Source organism: Nannobrachium achirus, assembly GCF_963921795.1.
Source record: "Nannobrachium achirus genome assembly, chromosome: 20".
Lineage (NCBI taxonomy): Eukaryota > Metazoa > Chordata > Actinopteri > Myctophiformes > Myctophidae > Nannobrachium > Nannobrachium achirus.
In genome coordinates, this window is record NC_137827.1 from 36,302,618 (window position 1) to 36,316,707 (window position 14,090).

At 42.8% G+C, this 14,090-nt stretch overlaps 1 protein-coding gene across 2 annotated transcripts in view; it reads left to right on the forward strand.

The window, feature by feature from the left end:
• The window catches only part of actn1 (actinin, alpha 1), a 77,505-nt gene extending 63,415 nt beyond the window's left edge, over positions 1 to 14,090 (forward strand). The window contains exons 11-22 of one of the 2 annotated variants that reach the window (XM_080751405.1): positions 52 to 199; positions 770 to 920; positions 3,156 to 3,264; positions 3,678 to 3,818; positions 4,413 to 4,595; positions 5,090 to 5,224; positions 5,819 to 5,998; positions 8,295 to 8,441; positions 10,841 to 10,921; positions 11,247 to 11,312; positions 11,820 to 11,978; positions 13,138 to 14,090. In XM_080751405.1, the coding sequence (XP_080607531.1) occupies positions 52 to 199; positions 770 to 920; positions 3,156 to 3,264; positions 3,678 to 3,818; positions 4,413 to 4,595; positions 5,090 to 5,224; positions 5,819 to 5,998; positions 8,295 to 8,441; positions 10,841 to 10,921; positions 11,247 to 11,312; positions 11,820 to 11,978; positions 13,138 to 13,296 (1,659 nt within the window). In that variant the 3' untranslated portion in view covers positions 13,297 to 14,090. The remainder of the gene's footprint in view (positions 1 to 51; positions 200 to 769; positions 921 to 3,155; positions 3,265 to 3,677; positions 3,819 to 4,412; positions 4,596 to 5,089; positions 5,225 to 5,818; positions 5,999 to 8,294; positions 8,442 to 10,840; positions 10,922 to 11,246; positions 11,313 to 11,819; positions 11,979 to 13,137) is intronic. The other variant, XM_080751404.1, reaches the window with a different exon arrangement.

Here is a 14,090-nt window from a genome sequence, read left to right on the forward strand (position 1 = left end):
ATTTGAATGTCTAATTGAACAAAATTATAATTTCCCATTTTAACTGCACAGGACATATCGAATGCGTGGGGAAACCTGGAGGGAGCAGAGAAGGGCTATGAAGAATGGCTCCTCAATGAGATTCGCAGACTGGAGAGACTCGACCACCTGGCAGAGAAGTTCCGCCAGAAAGCAGCCATTCATGAAGCCTGGACCGAAGGTACTGACGTGTCCAGAGAAGCTGATGTGGAAATGATTGAAGTGCGATCTGACTTCTAGCTTTGTTCTAGGCACTACTTTTTTAAGGGTGCTAGTTCTAGTAACAGTATGTGTTGTAGTAGGCAGCCAGGTCATAGTGAAAGCTAGTGCTTCTCAAAGTGGGGTCTGGGGACCCACAGGGGTCCTTGAGGGGGTTCTAAGTGCGTCTGAGTAAGATTTGTTAATAATCAGTTTAAGAACTTTAACCTTAATCTGGCTATATGACGTGTAGTGAGCTTTCCATTTATTTTTTAAATCTTAATAATTTGAACATTTTAACAATATGTATTTTGTATGTGTGGCCCTGGTACAAAATCTTTACAAATGTGGACCCACGGCCAAAAACATTTTTTGGGGGTCTTTGACATGAAAAATATGAGAACGAGTGATTAAAGCAACAGAAGCAGCAGTAATCAAGTAAGTAATACTACTAGCAGAAGTGGTGGAGGTGGGATGGTACACTTCTTGAGTAGTATATTGATGTTACAGCCATTTTTCTTTAATGCCATGTGTTCTCTGTCTCCCTCTGCAGGAAAGGAGGACATGCTGCAGCATAGGGACTATGAGACGGCCTCTCTCTCAGAGATCAAGGCCCTGCTAAAGAAACATGAGGCCTTTGAGAGCGACCTGGCCGCACACCAGGACCGCGTGGAGCAGATCGCTGCCATCGCACAGGAGTTGAAGTATGTGTTAGTGAATTTACATTGAAAGATACCAGATTAACAATTAACCTAGGATATGTTTATAACAGGCTGTCTAAATTACATTCTTGATGGATGTTGTGGTCAAGAAAAAACTAACTCTAAGTAACAAAAACCTGATAATGAATGACTGAGATGTCTGCATGGTAGCAGTGTTGTTTTTGACAGCAAATTTTTTATTTAGTTTTAGTCATAGTCTTTTGAATAAAATGTAATTTAGTTTTAGTCATAATTTAGTCACCTGAAAAGTATTAGTTTTAGTCTAATTTTAGTCGACTAAATATCATAAGATTTTAGGCGACTAAATCTACAGATGATTTTGTCGACTAAAATGTATTTTGGCAGGCCTTGATGGCATCATAATGACTGATTTTACACTTGGTTTGTACCAAACATAAAATAACTCTTTTCTCCACTAGTCCCTCCATAACGTTTTAGTCTTTTTATTTTGTTGACGAAATTGTCAATATATTTAGTCTTAGTTTTAGTCACCACAGCTTAGTTTTTGTTTAGTTTTTATTTAGTTTTCGTCAGTGAAAAACACACAGTCGACAAACATTTTTCGTCATAGTTTTAGTCGACGAAATCAACACTGCATGCTAGCATCAATCGAGGCAGAAGGTGGCAGGAGTACAGGATGAGTGGGTGAGGTGCAATCTGAAGAAGCGGGCAACGGAAAATTGTGAGTGAGTCTGCAGTTATGACTGCAATGGGGAGTTTGTTCCACAGTTTGGGAGCCATGAGGTAGATAAGTCTAGGACGTGTGGAGCCCTGAATGACCTTAACAGGTTTGTAGCACTGAGTGTTATGGGGGTCCTTAAAAATATAAAGCATTTGAGAACCACTAGCACTAGTTGGACTCCTAATTAGTGTGGTTGCTCTAACAGGATAAACATATTCAAGTGAAATTTTGATAATCTATACTGTTCGTACGTAATAGGCTTCCAAAGTTAGTGGGAGGGGCCATTTCACAAAAAGTGTCCAGTCAACACCAAATTTGAATCACATGTCAAGGGTTGTATACGCGTGATTCCTAAACCCACCAGGCTTGAGCTAAGACCCGCCTCGCGGAAACGCCTCTGTGCAAAGCAATACTATACCTACTACCTACTGATCCATTACAATAATACCCGCTGCATAATATGCCCAAAGCCATATCCAAACTATAACAATTTAACTGAAAATCAGTAAGAGTTTTTATTTTGAACTTTCTCAGTACGTTTTTCTCTTTAGCAAAGTTACAAAGTTTTCCCTTTTTTAAGCACAGACTGCCTAGTACAAAGTAAAATGTTTTAGCACAGTTTATTTTGAGCACTGTAGGCCTAGTGACAAATTAATAGCTGTGCATTGTGCAAATGCAGGCTTTTCTCAGTACAAGATTATCTTCATATGTCTGACTTTATCCACCCTCCATGTGTCTGGGCAAGGATTTCAGCCACTCCTGGAAGTTCTTGCGTTTCCGCGAGGCGGGTCTTAACTCAAGCCTGGTGGGTTTAGGAATCACGCGTTGTATACTCAATTAATTCCCAAAAGCATTTCCACTTTGATCCAAAGGGGGCACCACAAATGTGCAAAAAATGTTACCGTTTCATTACAAAACATGATTTTTGGGGTGAACAATCCTTCCAAAATGAAGTGATCTCAGGAGTGACGTGACAATGTAAATCCTTTGCAAAATGTGTGGGAGGAGCCTATTTCCTAAAAAGAAAACACTATATATCATGAACGCAGGATCCGATCAGCAACATTTTGAATCGCACATCGCTTGGTCTCCGATGGTATTCCTCCCAACGGTTTCCTCAGGTCCCAGCATTTTTCTCGGGTCCCGGTGGCGCACCCCGCGACTCAAGTCGGCGCAACCATACTTGAAATTTCCCAAAGACAGCTTTCCTGTGTTGGCTGATCTGAGTGAGCGGGAGGGGTTGTATGGTTGCAACTGGGAGCCAATGGAGGGAGTGGAAATGGGGTAGACATGAAAAGTATGGCACGCCTGAACGACCAGCCGTTCTGCAGTGTTTTGAATCATTTGGAGTGGCTTAGTGAGCAGACCAGTAAGGAGGGAAGTTAGTCAGGTTTTGAGATGAGGATAAGGAGCTGGGCTGACTCCAGAAGGGTCTAATCCTTCAAATGTTATAAATTGTAAACCTACTGAAGGGTTCTAAATAAATCCAATCATTCAATCGCTCTCATCCTATGTGGTATTGGTGTATGTTGCAGCGAGCTGGACTACTATGACTCCCCCAGTGTGAACGCTCGATGCCAAAGGATCTGTGACCAGTGGGACGCCCTGGGAAACATGTCCCAGAAACGTAGTGAGGCTCTGCAGGTGAGACTAAAGAGACACTGGTGTGACCCTCGAAGGCTCTAGTCCTGTTTCAATGTAGAAAGAAATGGGACATAGAAGTGAATTTTCTCCCGACGAGCGATTGAGTTACTGGAGCGTTAAAATTCTGAATTCTCCTTTTTTTATAAACCTTTCAAATGTACTGCCACTGCATAAAAAATCATTCTCTGTTATGTCTGCAAGTGAAATTAGTTTTGGAGTTTTTTATGAATTCATTTGAATGGAATGCCCATGTGGAGAGCTGTCACAACGCTGGTCCAAAGCAACTCAGTTTTCCCCTCGTGTTGTCCCTGTACTTCCTAAACAGAGTTCTGAAAAGCCTCTTATGCAGCCTCTGATATTTTTTGGCACACAGTGGACTTGCTAACTGAACTATTTTGTCTTGTGTCCAACAGAGAACTGAGAAGCTGCTGGAGACCATTGACCAATTGTACCTTGAGTTTGCCAAAAGAGCGGCGCCGTTTAACAATTGGATGGAAGGTGCTATGGAAGACCTGCAGGACACCTTTATTGTTCACACCATAGAGGAGATCCAGGTGAGCCCACAGGTTTTCTGCTAATGGATAAAATAACACTGAGAATTTTACAGTGTACCATGATCCTGTAACAACCACTGTAACATCTAGATCTGCTATTTTGTTAGAATGTTTGACTATTTTTGACAAATGTTCACCTATTATGAACTGCTGTATTTTACAGATCGTGATCATCAAGTCCTATGTCAAATAGTAATATAATACCAATTATTTCATGACATTTACAGTGAGAGTAGCTGATTGATGAAAGTTATGAAGTATACAAAATGTATGTGAACATAACTCCAAACGTGGCAAACACTGGCCACCTGGCATATTTACAGATACTACTTGGCTGAGGTGTGGTGTTAGTGAGTAATGTAGAATGTTACGAAAGCATGCTACAGTTACTTTATAGGTCTATCTATTCACTGGTCTCTTCAAAGTACTTCTTTACAGGTCCATTTGCATACTTACAGTTAAATTAGGAGGATTTTTACTGTGTAAAGTTGGTTAAGGAGGAAAAGAAGGCAAGGCCGTCCTAATGCTCACAAGAGCCTCTGGCATTGTGGCGTGATATTTAAATCTCAAGCATTTGCTCTGTCTGTGTCTCAGGGATTAAGCACAGCCCACGAGCAGTTCAAAGCCACTCTTCCAGAGGCGGACAAGGAACGCCAGGCCATTCTAGGCATCCACAATGAGATCGCCAAAATTGTTCAGACCTACCACGTCAACATGGCAGGCACCAACCCCTATACCACAATCAACCCCCAGGAGATAAACGGCAAATGGGACAAGGTAATGGGAAGCAATTAAAGACAGTCTTTGCCTCAAGGCAAAAAAAATAAGAAAAAAATTAATTGACTGGGAAAGTTTAGGATATGATTTAATCCAATTTTGTAAAAGTGTAAAAATGTAGTCTTATTATTACCCTCAGCATTCTTATACTATTAACTGTTTTTACTTAGGTTCACATTTTACAATTTAAGCATTAGGTTATCACCTGTGTAATGAACAGCAGTGCAAGACTGGAAGTTTACAAAAAAGTTAAATGAAAACAGGTTTATTTTAGGTGACTCTAAAGGTTTACAGAAAACTATCGGGCTAGAATAATAATCTGGTTGCCTGCCTATAGCAACCACACTAATGAATACGTTACACTTTCCTGTCTTTCATCACTGTGCTGCAAACTGCACATATTTGTCTCTCAGATTCACCCCTCATGCTGCACTTGAAGTAGCATTAACGTGTCTTATTAATGGTATTGATTTCCCATGACGCCCCTCCAACAGGTGAGGCAGCTGGTGCCTCAGAGGGACCAGGCCCTGATCGAGGAGCACGCCCGGCAGCAGAACAACGAGCGCCTCCGTAGACAGTTTGCCAATCAAGCCAACGTCATCGGACCCTGGATCCAGACCAAGATGGAGGTTGGTCTTAGTCGGACAAAACAACCATAATACACATAGACGCTACAACAGAGGCCCCTCATTTTGACGCATGGAGGACTGAACTGTTATCTATCCAACCCAACACTGCACCAGGTGATTTCTCTAATTGGTGAAATCCTACCGCTATGCCAGGTGATTTCACTAATTAGTGAATTCCGAACACTGCGCCAGGTGATTTCACTAATTGGTAAAATCCCTATTCTACACCGGGTAATTTCACTAATTGGTGAAATCCCTATTCTAATTGGTGAAATCCCTATTCTAATTGGTGAAATCCCAGGTGTAGCTCAGCCCTCAATGCCACATGATTAGAGTCCTCTGCACCACATGTATATAATTAGAGCTAATAGACTTCCTCAACATAGTCTGTATACTACTGTATGACTCTATCTATACTGTAACTATTCTGTGCATGTCACATATGTTTATGTACATATATATCGATGTAATACACTGTACAGTGTACACACACTATGCATACTGTAGCTTTAGCTCAACTGTGTGTGTGTGTGTGTGTGTGTGTGTGTGTGTGTGTGTGTGTGTGTGTGTGTGTGTGTGTGTGTGTGTGTGTAGGAGATTGGCCGTATCTCTATCGAGATGCATGGCACCCTGGAGGACCAGCTGACACACCTGCGTCAGTATGAAAAGAGCATCGTTAACTACAAGCCAAAGATAGACCAGCTAGAGGGAGACCACCAGCTCATACAGGAAGCACTCATCTTTGACAATAAGCACACCAACTACACCATGGAGGTAAAGACTGAGAGCTTCCCAGTACAACATACTGTTATACTGTTGAGTGCCCTGCTTGTTAAGGGTACTTCAACAGTGAGTATGGAGGGTTATTTCCGACATCTTTTCTATCTTCTTGTTCCAAGGACACCGCTCTGCCCTTCCATTTATGTTTCAGTGTCCTCCTCATGGACTTTATGGCTTTGATGGTCACACTTTGCCAGTTGTAGGGACTACAATTATGACCATTTGTTTAAAGTTTGGTTGATCACAGGAAAGTATGTCAAAGTCATTCTGTGCTGGTAACCTACCTGGTGCTAACGAAACTGTTCCAAGGATGGAAACCCCACCTACCTGGTAGGGAAAGCACATTAAAATCATGCACATCTGATTAGAGTTAAATCAGCTGTGCATGTTTCAGGCAAAGCAGCTTTGCTCTCTGAATGCGCACAAACCCAGTAATGTTTGTAAACAAGAAACTTTATCAGACACCATGCTGACATCAGACGGGACCTTTCACGTGCAGAGCTCTAGCCATTGGACCACAATGTCATGGGTTTGATGGGTATGAGTAGTATGGCTTGGGTGTGGCAAGTCGTGCGGTACGTACCGGGAGCTGATGGTGGGTGTGGCGCTCCACCTCAGCATTCCATCTAGCACAGGGGTCTTCAACAGGGGGTCCCCAGAGTTACTACAGGGGGTCCTCCAAATATTTGAGTGATAGAAACCTTTTTTCTCTTTTTTTATATTAACCACTTGTGTCCCCTAGTGTTCTTATTCTGAGAACTTTAGACAAAAATAGCCCATCTACAAGCTCACAACACCTCGAGGTGTTGTGAACGCGAGGTGTTGTGAGCTTGTAGATCTGCTATTTTTGGCAAAAAGCTTTGGTGTAGAGGGGAAAAAGAGCAGACTAAGTACAGAGTGAAAGGTCAAGTTTATTAAGTATTGACACTTCAAGTGGTTAAATATCTGAAAACACAAATTGACATGAATCCAAAATACACTGATGATTGTGCTGTCAAACAAGGAAACTATAAGGAATCTATGAACAGGTTGTGGGGGTCCCTGCTTCATCTCTCTCTCAACTAAGGGGTCCTTGGCCTGAAAATGTTGAAGACCCCTGATCTAGCACATTGTAACGGGTATATACTCGGCTGATACCGATAATAAGTTTCAACAACCTACTTACTTTGCAGACACAAAGAAGTAACATCAATTTTCAATTAATTCCATCACACTTTCAGCTACAGTTTGCATCCCAGTTTCGGAATGTACTGTGACCTCTCCTTCGTTCATATACTCCTTGGTTTATATTGTGGCTAAGTGATTACCAGAGTTGTAGAAGAGAGAGTTACGTCACTTACGTCGACTCCCATAGTAAGCGTGAAAAGCCTATTTACTCTATGGTGGGAAGCTAACTTAGCCTAGCTTACTGGAGCCTGTTCTCATTCCTAGCGAGCCTCTGCCCCGTCCGCCCCCATTCATTTTTCACTCGCTGGTAAGTAGACTAAATCACGTCTTTTTCACTCTTTTAAAAATGGTATCTACCTTAGAGAGGCCCGTGAATGCGTTACAATGGTGAAAAAGACGTGATTTGGTCTACTTCCAGCGAGTTTAAATGACTCGGCTAGAATGGGGGCGGACGGGGCATTGGCTCGCTAGGAATGAGAACGGCTCCATGCGAAGCCACTTCCGGTCTGCGGCGAGTTCAAAGCGTGACGCCACTCTCTTATATATCGCTCTGGTGATTACTAAACAAAACCTGCCCCCAATCGCTGTGATTGGCTGAGATGCACAGCCTTTGGTCTGGGATGCAACCTGAGTGTGCAGTCTCAATATTTGTATAAAGTACAAATAATTGGTCTATTGCCTCTAAAACAGGGGTTCTCAAACCTTTTTAGGCCATGACCCCCAAAATAAACATATTTGAACTGGGGACCCCCACCCTGACAAGCACTTGGAATTGTAGGTATTACATTTAACGTGACTCGGTTCCACAGATAAATATTGTGAAAATAGCCTAACTACATGGTAGATCGTCTATTTTCACAATGTTCGCCTCTTGCTTACTTAATATTTGACAGTTTAGCCAGTTTGGTATTTAAACGGTCTTGAAAGTCCTTTTATTGTCACCTTATATATGTGCAGAATGCAGATACCCTGTATACACTTATACTGTATGTTTGTTTGTTTGCCGTTGAATGAGAAAAATAAATTACATTAAGCTAATCATCTGGGGACCCCACAAAATAATTTGGGGACCCCGAGTTTGAGAACCACTGCTCTAAAACGTCCCCTCCCCTCCCCTCTGCAGCACATCCGTGTGGGCTGGGAGCAGCTTCTCACCACCATCGCCCGCACAATCAATGAGATTGAGAACCAGATCCTGACGCGGGACGCCAAGGGCATCAGCCAGGAGCAGATGAATGAGTTCCGGGCTTCCTTCAATCACTTTGACAGGGTCAGTAATGCTGGATTACACTACAGAGAGGTGAGGTGGCCAGGTAGACATTCATGCAGACTATGTGAACACATCTCCAAGTGCAATAGCTTTACAGGGAAGCCAGGGTGTCTTGGTGCAGAATCTTTGTGCAGGTGTATTTAGATCTTAGGTAATAGGCAGTCAAATCCAGAGCAACTTGGAGTAGATATGGCTTCAATGCTATGTTTGGCAATTTGGCAGGACAGACTGGGTTAATTATCGCATGGTAAGTTTCTAAATGAAAAGGAATACCTGTATAATGACAAGTTCTGCACAGTCCTCTTAAGAGTTAAATGAACAACAATAACTTTATCTGACAATAGATACAACACTCAACAGTTCAGTCACATCATATGAATGTCTTGGACTCTTCTCTGCATATTTAGAGAGCATCGGCAAAGCAAAGAAGCTGAGGTGAGACTAGACTATTGTTAGTCTTGGATCTTTTACATCTTGTTATGCTGACATTGGTGTGGCTAACAATAAATATTTTAACAATCCTGTAACCAGAAAATAACTGCAGAATGTAGTGTATACAGGTGTGGGTCTAATGCATCATGTTGGAGTGATCTTTCTGCTTGGTTCAAGGCTGACTTGCAGGGCAATGAAAGATTACTCAGGCCCTGCCAGGGCCCATTATTGAAAGAAAATTGATATCGGAGTCAGAAATACCTTTATTAATCAAGTGCATTGCGTGCAAAAGGAATCTGACTTTCCATATGCATGCCCTTCAGATTAAATATTACATTAGGCTTAATGGATGTCATGCCAGAAGCATGGTTTGACAGGACCCTTAGATACATACAGTGATGTATGTATATTACGTAAATGTAGCTTTCCATCAATGGCTGCAAGCCTTGGATGTCAGCAGGCTCCCTCTATAGAATGAGTTGCTCCTCTCAGCCCCCTTAGGTAGTCTCCAGAGTGTAGTGTTTACACCAGAGCTCTGCATGTCACCAACAGCACCAATTATGGATGAGTTTTTATTTAGCTCGCTCTCCCACGTCTCTTCCTCCTCCTCCTCCTCCCCAATGCTCCTGCTGAGCTTCTGTACAATCTGCCATTACCTCATGCATTCTTCCGAAGCGCCGCTAGTGTTAATCAATACCGCCTGTCAAAGACACGAGTCCCACAGGAGACTAAAGCCTAAAATAGTTGCTCGCCGAAAAGAGCGAATCTTCAAGCCTATGACGACAATGCATGGCATCGTGTTAACCTGAAGATCTCAACTGCAAGGCTTTGTGCTTTCCTTCCACTGATTATCTGCTGATAGGAAGAAAGCGGAATGTGCACCTTTGCATCCAAGGAAAGCACCTAATGAGACCAGTGTGTTTCAGTGAGATTTACCATTAGAAATTTACAAAAAGAGATGAGGTTTTCTCCTTGACTTTTGTTATTGGAGGAAAAGATGTTTCACCTGTCATTCAGTTTACAAGTGCATTGCCTCCATTTAGGTAAAGAATCTGAACTAATTTGAAAATGCAGAGTATGTCAGACTGCATTGGTAAACTGTAGCATAGCATATACAAGTCATTATGCCAATTACTGATTCAACATCATGGCCATCAAGGTTGAATTAAAAAAATATCAAAGGAAAAAGGAAAGGTATAATTTTGCATGCTAATTGAAGATAAGCGTGTTAGAAAATTAAATTAGTGTCATTGTATAAACTTTTTTATATTTTGTCTGGTAGAAATTAAAACAAAAGTTGGATCTTTGCATCCAAGGAAAGTGCCCTTCAAACGAGGCGTGGTTGATGAACACAATCCATCTCTCACCGCCCGCGTGCGCATGCACAAACAAGCACGTTCGCGGGGATTTTCACTTCGCTGCGTGGCCGAAATAGCTGCCCGCCTCTCATTGAAAATGAATTACTAGGAGGCGGTGACCGCGTATTGTCTGGAACTCACTTTTATCATTAGATTAAGAAAGTACATGATTCTTCTATCAACAGTCATGTGAATAATAACCTTCTCACTACAAGGCCAAAGATGCGACGAGTAGTGCTGTAATTTGCCTGCCACTCTGCACATTAATGCCTGTGGGAATGCCCTCTGCACCGCACAGCAGCAATGCTGCCACCGTGTGTTCACCCTTTTTTTTTTTTTTTGCCAGATCCTAATGTATATGCACCTGTGTTCTCTGTGTGTTTCCTGTCTCTTGTGCATGGCTCCTCCCCACCCTTCACCCCTCACCCCTGTGCATGAAACACTCCCCGACCACCCAACCCTCCCCTCCATGTCCTCACTGAACCACCCCCACCCCCCTATGTGTGTGTGTGTATGTTTGTGCGTGCGTGTGTGTTTGTGTGCTGCATGGCCTGCGGCCCCTCGTGACGCCTCACCTGGCCTCCAACACCCCACCCACACCCCCTTCAGGATCACTCTGGCACTCTGGGCGCAGAGGAGTTCAAGGCCTGCCTCATCAGCCTGGGTTTCGATATCGCCAACGATGCACAGGTACTGCAGACGCCCCCTCTGTGGTGGCACAAAGACGTTTAACTGTTTTTGTTTTTTCCTTTCTTTCTTTCTTTCTTTTTCCTTCCATGTTTCCCACTCCCCTCCCATTTTTTTTCCCCCAAATTCTTCTCTTTTCAAATTTCTCTTTTCAAATTTCCTCCCGTCCTGCAACATCCACTAACGTGGGGTTCCTCCTGAATCCTACTTCTGCTTTTTATTCTTAACTTGTGATACAACCCAACCCTCCCTCCTTCCTCACACACCTCTACCACTGTTATCTATCTTCTCCTTCTGGTTTCGTTTTTTTCCTTTGCTGACCTTGTAGAAGAGAACAGGAATGATGGATGCTGAAGACTTCAAAACCTGCCTTATCTCCATCGGTTACAACATGGTAAAGAACACCGTCCCACAACTGCTTGTGTGTCAACGTTACATCGCCGCATTATTCTGTGTGTACTGCTGTACTGTGAAGTGAACACTTGTGTGTATCTGATCAACACAGAAAGTGTTGACAATGACTGGCCAGAAAGAGACATGAGCTGGTAATTATTAACAATATGAGACCTGTTATATGAAAACATGATCAGAAAATAAATGTCAAAAAGGGTTACCTTTACCCTACTGTTTTGACAAGGTATTATTATTATACCCTTTAGTGCTATTGTTAATAATTCATTATTATTATACGCTTAAGTGATGTAGTACTATAAATGAAAATATATGTATCTCCGTAATGGTTCACCTGCAGTAATCTGGATGTTCCCTTTATATGAAAGGTCCATCTTTGGGGGGCTATGTCTCATTTATTTCCCATGGGGACTACAGTATGTCCATGGCTGTCAGTCTGCTCACCATGTTTAACAGGAAACTATGTGCTGCCCCCCCCCTCTCCTAACAGGGTGAAGCCGAGTTCTCGCGCATCATGAGCATCGTGGATCCCAACCGACTAGGCATCGTCACCTTCCAGGCCTTTATCGACTTCATGTCCCGTGAGACCGCCGACACAGACACTGCTGACCAAGTTATGGCCTCTTTCAAAGTGCTGGCAGGGGACAAGGTACCGTCATTGTTCAAGCATTCTTTGACGTTGTAGGAAGGGTGGCAACAAGGAGAGGAGAACATGTGACACATAACGTGTCACATGAACGCTGAGCTCTCGTGTGGTACAGCCAAACGTGCTTCAGATGTGTTGTGCGGATGTGTCGATTTCTTACGTTATCTTTTGGGGCTGTGGCCGGCAGGAGAGCTGGTTTTCTGGTGCGTTTGACTTGCGTTCGAGTTCTCACTGAAATAATACTACAAGTTCAATGGCTGCCAAGTGGGGCCAACGCACATCACTTACCCTATTGGTTGCCGCCCCGTCAAGGTTCGGCAATGTTTGAATTGAACCCGACGTTTGGCAGGCGTCAGACTTCACACGCTTCAGTGCCGTCGGGACCTCCACCCCTTCCGTGTGAACAGGGAAGCTGACACATCTGAAGCGCATGTGTGACTCAGCAATCAATAGGACATTTTTCACGATACAACTAAGTATAAAATTGGGAATTCATTTATGAAAAAACGTAAAAATATTAAATTAAGAGATAAGGTTTCTCTTCAACAGTGAGAATGTTTGACATGGTAACAGGGTTCTGTAGACAGGAACAGTCAACAGCAGGGTACCATTCTGTCTTTATTCTCGGTGCCTAACATAAATTAAGCTGCTTGCCATGCGTTGGGTACAAAACAACAATAAAATACTGCAACACGGAATTCTGAAGTCCCTATTAAGATGAATCATTATTAAGAATAATTGCTTTTTGAAACAAGGTCGACTAACCGCAAATAAAAGCATCAACATGTATGAATGAGGCATTCATATTTTGATGTGAAATATTTGCACACATTTGTTAATTAGTCATGCTTCTGGTGTGCAAGGACCTTAAGCATTACATTAAAGCAGAATCAAAGCCAGAATCACCGCCTTGCTGCAGCAGGCAACATAATTAAGATTGTATTATGCAATTTCAGTAGAGCCGCTAACAAGCTGACAAAGTAAAATCTGCATGATGTTGTTATCTTGCAACTTTTTACTTTCCTTTAAAAATATATTTTTTTTCTTCTGCACTTTTTGACAAATAAACTTGTATTTGAAATTTGATTTTGGATTTGTTGTCAACCGTCTTCCAAGATAAAATAAAAATCTAACTTTTACATTTTCCTTGGCCCTTAACCAGAACTACATCCTAGCCGACGAGCTGCGTCGGGAGTTGCCACCCGACCAGGCGGAGTACTGCATCGCCCGCATGGCCCCCTACACCGGCCCAGACGCCATCCCCGGCTCCCTGGACTACATGTCCTTCTCCACCGCGCTGTACGGGGAGAGCGACCTCTGAGAGACCCCACTGCCAGTTAGTCCTGAATCTGGGACCACCAGCTCCACCCGCTCCCATCACCCTCTGACTGCCTCCCCCTCACGTCACCGCAAACCCTGTCCCACTATAGCAGCGTTTCTCAAACTTTAAAATGTCAAGGTTTCCCCTCAACTCTGACCCTAACGGGTCCATTTGGTTCCATTTGTATACTGTTAGTTACAGACTTGTATGGGTCAATTTAGACCCCTCTAAAGGAACCCACAGAGTCCCTAGAATCCACTTTGAGAATCACTGCACTATAGCCCAATTTATACTCCATCGCGCGACGTTATCGCTTGCCATAAATAACCGATCTACAAACTAACGCAGGGCATCGTGAGCCACTGTTGGCTTGTAGATCGGTTCTTTTCGGCAAGCAACGTCATCATCATGCAACGGCATATACATTGGGCATATGCTTTTTCTTTTGTATGTCTCTCTGGCCTTATCTATTTGTCATAATCCTCATCCTACTTCTCTTCCCTCCTTCCCCCATACCTTCTACAGCCTCGCTCCTTCTTTCACTGCTCCCTCACGCCCCCGTCTCGTTGTATTTGCTTCCCACGCAATGCAGCAGCAGCTCTCCAGGTTTACAAAGAGGGAGAGAAAAACTTTTTTTTTTGTTTTCTGTTTTTATTTTCTTGTCATTGTTTTGTTTTTCTTCATAAAAAATGAATAAAGTTAACATATTTTATTATACAGAACAAAAAAAAGAAGGTATTTTTCTTCACCTGATTGAAAAGAGAGAAATTGTAATAAAGAAAAAATGCAATTTG